At 32.0% G+C, this 9,162-nt stretch overlaps 1 protein-coding gene across 1 annotated transcript; it reads left to right on the forward strand.

Moving 5' to 3' along the window:
* The first annotated feature begins 283 nt into the window (after positions 1-283).
* On the forward strand, positions 284-1,510 carry LOC136778137 (uncharacterized). Its single transcript, XM_066734748.1, has one exon. It carries the CDS (start codon positions 284-286, stop codon positions 1,508-1,510), a length of 1,227 nt encoding a protein of 408 aa, XP_066590845.1.
* Positions 1,511-9,162: the final 7,652 nt, after the last annotated feature.

Below are 9,162 nucleotides of genomic sequence, written 5' to 3' on the forward strand. Positions count from 1 at the left end.
CGATCAAGACAATCGTCCTGTAAATTTTGGAAGTGAAGAGAACACTATACGGTTACACATTAGAAAATGTTGATTTACAAGAATATTAATGATTACAAACAATCATTACTCGATGAACCAATCAGTCTATCAGCTGCAGTTGAATTGAATACATCATCATCATCATTATCATTAGAGAGTAATATTGAAAATAATAAAATTGGAATTGGTAATAAGAAAGTGCTAACGAGAAAAAATATAGATTTTCTAAACTCATTGGGTTTGACTGTGAAGAAAAAAAATCATGGATCCGTTGAACGTTACCGCACAGCCTGTATACGACAATCGCATAAGTAAATTGGAAATACATGCCTATAATCCATATGCGAATGCATCATTGGGAAATAGTGATGAAATTCGTATACCTATACAACAACAAGATTTGATTCTTTTACCTAGCGGAAGTTACCTCTATATAGAAGGGAAACTGATTGAAGGTACTCGTGCTGCTGATACACCTTTGTTGGATATAATTATGCTCGACGTTAATTCTATGGCATTCTTATTCGATGAAATTCGGTATGAATTGAATGGTATTGAAATCGATCGTTGTAAAAACGTCGGCATTACTACCAGTATTAAGAATCTCATATCCTTAAGCACTGAAGAGAGTATGAGTCTACGTCATTCTGGTTGGTTTATCGAGACCCAAGACCGTGAAAATGTCACTAACAATTTCAGCTTTTGCGTTCCCCTGCATATGCTGTTAGGATTCTGCGAAGATTACAAACGTGTCATCATCAATGCTCGCCATGAGCTTATTCTGATACGAGCACGTAATGATATCAATTCAATATTTTCATCGAATAAGTTTACCGATTCAAGAATCGAACTGTACCGAGTGCAATGGAGAATACCTCATGTGACTTTGAATGAATTTACCAAACTACAATTTCTACGTATTATCGAGCAGAATAAAAACCTCACGATGGCTTTTCGTTCCTGGGAGCTCTACGAATATCCGCTTCTCCCTGAAACACAGCAACATACGTGGTCTGTGAAAGCAGCTACACAATTGGAGAAGCCTAGATATGTGATACTGACGTTTAAAAGAAATGAAAAGAACGATCAATACTCGGATGTACTTAAATTTAGCGATTGTGATATACGTGATGTTAAAGTTTATCTGAATTGTGAATTTTATCCGTACGATCGTCTCGATACAGATTTCACAAAATCTCGCTATTCCGTACTATATGACATGTATGTAAAGTTCTTCAATTCATATTATGCTGGAGAAAAACTGTCGAAACCAATACTCGATTATCTAAACTTTTTAAAATATGGTCCACTTTTTGTAATTGATTGTTCACTTCAAAATGAATCTATTAAAACTGGAACGGTTGATGTTAAAATTGAGATAGAGTGTTGGAAAAACATTCGGAGTAATACTACAGCGTATTGTTTAATTATACATGATAAAATTGTAGATTATAATCCACTTACGAATATTGTGAGAAATGTAAATTAGAAATATAAGGTTTAGAAAAAATAAAACATTGTTTTTTAAAACATATATAAAAGTATTTATTAATTTACACATTATTACTGTTATTACATAAAAAAAACATTATTTCAATTTAAATTCCAGATTATTGTATTTTCCTCCCAAATATCTTATTCTTAATATATTTTCATTTGCTGCTTTCTGCAGCTCTGCAAATTGGTCCTGTGCCTTCGATTCCAATAAAGCAACCATCCGCGCTGGTAAATAGAACCATTTATCAGTAAATAGTTTAGCTATTAATCTCATCCCAAATTTCGTGTTAACTTTCAGAATTTGAAGTATTTCGTACTCTTGATTTTCTTCAAGAGTGTTTAATTCACTAAAATCCATCTCAGGGACGGAAGCTATTGAATTGACACCACTTAAAAAGTACATTCTTTTTTCTATACTATAAAGAAAACCCTTATTATTATTATTATTATTATTATTATTAAATAACAAAGATTTAAATGATGTATTCTTACCTTTAGAACACAAAAAAGATGTATGAAACTTGTGTAAAGAATTAATCTGGTATATATTTTTACTGATATTAGTTAATACTGTTGACTGAAGCTTGAATACAAGTGAAGCTAGTTACCACTGTTGGAAGATTTTCAAGAATAACGCTTATGCAGTATTGCTTGAATTTACAATAAAAAATTGTAGTGGAGGGGGGTAAAAAAATAATGATGGTAGGGATATCTTAAAGATGTGTGCAGATATCAATTTTCGCTGAAATTTAAAAAACTAATTGTTGTTTTGCTAATTACATCTTATTTTTAGCTTTAAAGAATTCAAAATATACACGTACGAAATCAAAACCAGTCAATTGAAATTTAATATTTAAAGCATACACAGATCTCAATTTTATGTTACACTTTGAAATTTTGTTGATCGTATATTAAATTTCTAATTGTTGGGTGATGTATCATCACAACCTTGAAGTAGTTATTATTTTACAGTAAAAAGAAGATGAAAAAAAGTTGAAGCCCCTTTCTCTCTCTCTCTTTCTACCATCAGCTTATATTATCTTACTAGGTATAGAGTGTTTCATAATGCTAATGTAGGGTTTTTTATTCTTTGAATACGGAGAGGAGAGCAATTATCACTTCAGTAGTGATTCTAACAGTGGTAGTGGAACTTTTGGACATGGTTGAGGAAAATTATACATATGTATTTTAATAAAGGTGTTTTTTATTTAAAAAAACATTGTAATTTGAAAAAAGGTACAATTAAATATAAAAATTAAATATTAAAAAAATTACAAATAAATTCTTTACTTCTAATTGGAGGCCACCCTTCCTCATCATTGGGGTCCTCATGTTGGAGGTTGGGTGACCCCCAAACACCTTCCTGCATCCAACGGATTCCATAGAAATCGAAATCTTCTTGGAAATTAAACCTATGAGTCTCTTCTTCTTCCCATTGAGCATTCCTGAATTTAATTCCCTCACGTACATATTTTGTGTGCTCCTTTTCAATAATTTTATCCCTTAAAACTGTAAGCGGATAATTCAAAAAATAAATATATATTATTTTATTTGTTATAACCAAGAAAAATATTATTTAATTTGTTGTAACTTACGGTCTCTGATGTTCTCCAAAAGCTTCTTATCCGGATTAATTCTTTTTAAGTACCACATAAAATCGTACATTTGTGCGTTTTTTTTAAATAATAATAATAATCCCTGAGACTTTTTCCGTTCAAGTGCACAAACTAGAATGAGCGCACCCATCCGCAGATCCACTATAGGAATTTCATGTAAGAGGGGAGACGTCACATGGGTACCCCCAAACTATAAGGTAGTGGGGTATAGTTGAGGTATATTACCTCGTGTTAGGATAATGGACTCGGTCTAGCCAAGCGCGAAACGCTGTGCTCAACCGAATATTGCATCCGACACCGCTATTATCTCTCTCCTGGAACGCTCTCCACGGAAGAAAGATAATAGTGGAAAAAATATTTAAAATTGAGAAACGACCGAATACATCTGAGCGCACTAATACATTTAAATAAAAAAACATGCTATTATATGTTAGTTTAAAAAATGTTGAGTTATGGCAAAAAAGTAACACACACAGCTACATGTAGGGTAAAGACTCTATGTTCCTTCATCCACATTATCCTTACATAGGGGGTTCAAATTAACGGGAAAGTCACACCGACATTACAGAGCGGTTCCACCTCAAATCTTAGTTTTCAAACAACAGCGTTGTTTATGGACCGATTTTCAAATTTGCGATAGTTTTGTATCGGGTAAAATAGCAGCTTTGGGATAAAACAAAGAAATATTGAAAAATAAAAAAAAAATATATGAAGATTAATTAATAGATATTAAAATTTAATTAAGCAATAATTTAAAGATTTCGCTGTTTTATCTCAAAGGCGTTACTTTGCTGATTCCAAAATGCCCACAAAATCGAAAATCGGTTCACAAATAACGCTGTAGTTTGAAAACTAGTAATTTAGATTCAAATTTGTCCACAGAGACGTAATGTCGGTAAAACAGAACATTATTTCCAACATTATTTTTACCCAAAAGAGGGCACTGTAAATTCATAATTTTGTAAAGAAAAGCATTCAAAACAAAATACGGCTTCCTAGAATTATTATTACATACACTATTTAAGAATGCTGAAGCTGATGCTTCACAAGGAGAGCGATGCCTCGTTCATTACACATTCAGCTAAAACCACAACAAAGACGTTCGGAATAATAATTTAGATGCAAAAAATGAATGAATCTATCAGAGCGAAGTTTGGAAAAGGATAAACGTACTGATTTCTGCTTCCTATTTTTCTAGCAAAAAATCTCAAATACATTCAACGATATAAGAAAATATAATGATAAAGATCAAAGTATAGATGCTGTTATATAGATATTAACCTATAACATTTTTTGCGAGTTTTCAATGCTCAACTGAAGACAAAAAGAGAGTACACCGCATGCCATATTACATCTGCCCTTCTGCAGTCAACGCTCTTTTCGATTAGAACATTTTTTGCAACAAAACTATTAGTCCGATCGAGATCATCTTTATTTTAGCTGAAAGTATGGTTACCTGGGAACCTCTCATATGTTTTTCATATTTTTCTTATAAAAAATGAGCCGGTACTCTCGAAATTAGAGCAACGTTGTTTTTGCCCCGCCCCGCTTTCCCCTCCGACAAGCGTGTACGGGCAGCGGAAGCTGAGCTTCTGGGCTATTGCGCGGTATGAGGTAAGGGGAATGCTCTGTTCGCTACCGGGCGAGACGGATGGAGACGCGAGGGGAATGCAAGTTTTGGATTAAAGCATTTTATGCAGCCAAACTATTGATCGGATCGTAAATACCTTTATTTTATCCCATAGTCCGTCTAAATAGGAACATGTCTAATTTTTTTTAGATATTTTCCTTTAATAATAAGCCTGTAGCACGAAAATTCGTTTTCCGAAATTTGCATTCCCCTCGCGTCTCCATCCGTCTCGCCCGGTAGCGAACAGAGCATTCCCCTTACCTCATACCGCGCAATAGCCCAGAAGCTCAGCTTCCGCTGCCCGTACACGCTTGTCGGAGGGGAAAGCGGGGCGGGGCAAAAACAACGTTGCTCTAATTTCGAGAGTACCGGCTCATTTTTTATGAGAAAAATATGAAAAACATATGAGAGGTTCCCAGGTAACCATACTTTCAGCTAAAATAAAGATGATCTCGATCGGACTAATAGTTTTGTTGCAAAAAATGTTCTAATCGAAAAGAGCGTTGACTGCAGAAGGGCAGATGTAATATGGCATGCGGTGTACTCTCTTTTTGTCTTCAGTTGAGCATTGAAAACTCGCAAAAAATGTTATAGGTTAATATCTATATAACAGCATCTATACTTTGATCTTTATCATTATATTTTCTTATATCGTTGAATGTATTTGAGATTTTTTGCTAGAAAAATAGGAAGCAGAAATCAGTACGTTTATCCTTTTCCAAACTTCGCTCTGATAGATTCATTTATTTTTTGCATCTAAATTATTAGTCCGAACTAGTGATGTACATATTGTATTGAGATATCGATATATCGATATATTTACGTCAATATTGCAATATTTTTATCGATTTTGTGTAGCTCAATATATTGGTAAATTGGTACATAATTAATCGATATATTGAATTTTGACATAAAATAAATTGAGTTTTATTATTTCTTTTCGCTGTAGTACATACTGGTAAATAAATATTATTTCCACCAATTATACCAGTTGAGAAGTTAACCAACCTCCATTAAGTTAATTATACTATAATATATGTTACCTAGAATATACTAAAAAATTTACCTTTGCTATGGCCGCGTTCTGTTATTGACTGTGAGGCGCGAGTATTAAAAACCTTTATTTAGTGTCACGCAAACTATAGATTTTTACAATTCAAAGTCAATAACGGAACATTGCCTTACATTACTGCTGGAACCGCGGTATTTTAAATACCGGATTATTCCTATAATTCGATTACTCCATTTTCTTTTAGAATTGCATGATATGTAAGTAGCATCGCGCAAATTGATGCAAATCTAATTCAATCGACAATAAAAGGAAATTAAGGTACATAACTACAAAATATATACAACTTCTTGAAATCTCCTGATTTAGTGTTTTTTAACGTAATTGTTAAATTTAATTTTTCAGCAACATTATCAATTATTGTCCGTTATTCCTTTAACCATAGATGTCCCAGAGTTCCCCTCATCAGTATGAAAATTTTCCATTATTGAACTTTAATAATTATGTTATTCTTTTCTTTTATATGAGCTTTACTAAAGAAGTTAACTTATCATTATTATAATAAGTCTTACAATTCATTTTCTTATCATTTTATAGCGCCACCAAAGAGCATAGTATGGAAGCACTTCATTAAAACTCCTATTGGGGGTAAATGCAAAATTTGCCAGTTGGATGTAAAAGGAATTAGTAATACAACAAATTTGAAAATTCATTTGAAAAGATACCATCCAAATGTAGACTTGGATGTAAGCTCTACTTCAGATAAAATTAATTCAATGAAACTAAATATACCAATGGTTTGTGTTTCTTATATTTAATTTGTATTTTACTTTCTTTTATCTCTAATTTCTATTATTAAAATTGCAGCCTGAAAGTGACGACCCTGATGATCCAGATAATGTGGTTGACTCAGCTCCATCTTCATTAAACCCAATTTCAGTAATACAGAATCAACAATTAAAACAGCCTAGAATTGATGCAACGCTATACAGACAGAATTCATTCCATGGTAAAATTAAACTGTTAACAAATTATATTTCATTAAGGTAAAGTGTATGTACATTTTCTATGTAATACTAATCATTAATGTCATTTTATTCTAGCTGGTGGTGAAAAAGCCACAAAAATAACAAACACCTTGTTATTTATGATAGCAAAGGATAATATGCCGTACCAGACTGTGGAAAAAGAAGGTTTTCAACTGTTCGTAAAAGCGCTCTGTCCTTTATACAAAATACCCAGTAGAGTTACAGTGACAAGACAAATTGAAGAAAAATATAATATCTTATCTGAAGTTATTAAACTAGAAATACATAAAACTGATAACTTGTCACTAACAACTGATATTTGGACTGAACCTCTAAATGTAAAAAGTTTTCTTGGCTTAACATGCCATTATATACATAATGGAAAACATAAATCAGTTGCATTAGGTGTGACCGAGATTAATGAAAAACATACTTCTGAAAATATTAAAGAGTGGTTATTGAATATAGTGGATGAGTGGAAAATTTGTATTGACAGTATCTTAGTTATTGTTTCCGATAATGGGGCAAATATTAAAAAAGCTGTGAAGGATGCATTTGGTACGGATAAACACCTATCATGTTTTGCACACAGTTTAAATTTGGTACCCTCAAAAGTTTTAGAAAATGGTGAAATAAATGTAATTTGTAAGAAAGTGAAATCGATTGTTACTTATTTCAAAAAATCAGTGGCTGCTATGGACTCTTTGCGAACTGTATCAGACTTGAAACTTATCCAGTCTGTTGATACCCGATGGAACTCTACTCATGATATGTTGGATAGATTTGTACAGTTATCCGACAAGATTGGATCAATACTATTAAATTTTCCTGCTGCACCAATTATGGTATCGGCCAAGGAATTGCAAACATTAAAGGAATTCATTGAGCTATTAAAACCTATTAAGGAAGCAACATTAATTATCAGTGGCGAATCTTATTTAACAGCCAGTAAGGCAATACCAATAATAAATACACTGAGAACTACATTATACAATTTACAACCTGCAACAAACATGGGAAACGAAATGAAAAAAAAATTACAGGAGCAATTCGATTTAAGATTTCTTAAAATAGAAGAAGAAAGTGTTTTGGCTATTGCTACCATCTTAGACCCTAGATTTAAAACAGTTCATTTTAAAAATAAGTCTGCGTGTTCTAATATTACAAATGAACTAGCAGCAATATTAAATGGTATAACCTCAAATAAGAATGAAATCATTCCTCCACAGAATAACGTAAAATTCAACAATTTTTGGTCTTACCATGAGACATTGGTAAATGAAGCTATATCAACAGAGAAAAATAGCAATGGGGAAGTACCAGAAAATTTAAGGTATTATTTAAGCCAGCCCCCTACACCAATAGATTCCTGTCCAATAAAATTTTGGGCAATGAATAACAGTGAGTTGCATAAGCTAGGCACCAAATATTTAGCAGCTGTTGCTTCATCAGTACCTTGCGAAAGGTTATTTTCAAAAGCTGGCAGAATTGTATCTGAAAGCAGGAATCGCTTAAACAGTGAACACTTGCAACAACTAATATTTCTGGGTTCGCTAACTTCAGAAGATTGGTCACTATAATTTAAAAACTGCAGCTTTTAGCAGCACCAACACATTTGTTTTCGGTGTTAATCAAGGTTAGTAAATTTAAAAGAGTTGTACAAAATTCTTAATATTGTGTTTAGCATTTATAATTATTATTAATTATTTGTAGGTTGTAATTATACTAAGGGTTTCATCACAAGACCAAGTTTCGCTTTACCTAACTTAATCGTGGAGACATACATATTCTTTACAACTTATTAGGAGACTGAAAGATGGAACTAATATAGAAGAAGAGGAGTTACTGGTTAAATTAAGACATATTAAAGTTATTTAAGTATAGAGAGTAATATACATACCGTTAAATTAAAAGATATTGACTTAATATAAGCTATTTTATACTTACGGAAGGTATAAGTTAAGATGTTCTGTTTTAAACTTAATAAAAGAACTTAATAAATATTTCTAGATTATAATACAAACAGAATTTTAAAATATTTTATTAGCTATTACCTTTTATTATAAGTGAAATATACATATATTTATTCGGTTGTTTTAAAATTTCTGTATTATCTAAATTTTGTTACCGCTTATGATTTAGTGCGTATAAAATTTAATCGTGATAAATCTGAATCATTATCATTTTTGTAGTTAAAAATATTAAATCTTTTACATCTATATTATTTACATATATATAATATATATTTTAGTTATTATCGATAATATCGAAATATCGATACTGCAGAGCCGATATTTTAATCGTATCAGTTTTGGTTGTACAATACGAATCGATACGAAATATCGATATAATTGGACGATT

This window comes from Prorops nasuta, unplaced genomic scaffold (genome assembly GCF_024137725.1).
Source record: "Prorops nasuta isolate Cenicafe-Biocafe unplaced genomic scaffold, Cenicafe_Pnas_1.2 PNAS00013, whole genome shotgun sequence".
Taxonomy (NCBI): Eukaryota; Metazoa; Arthropoda; class Insecta; order Hymenoptera; family Bethylidae; genus Prorops; species Prorops nasuta.

What these genes read in the sequence shown, in the direction of transcription:
- LOC136778137 (XM_066734748.1), top strand. Translation starts at nt 284, where the DNA reads ATGGATCCGTTGAACGTTACCGCACAGCCTGTATACGACAATCGCATA.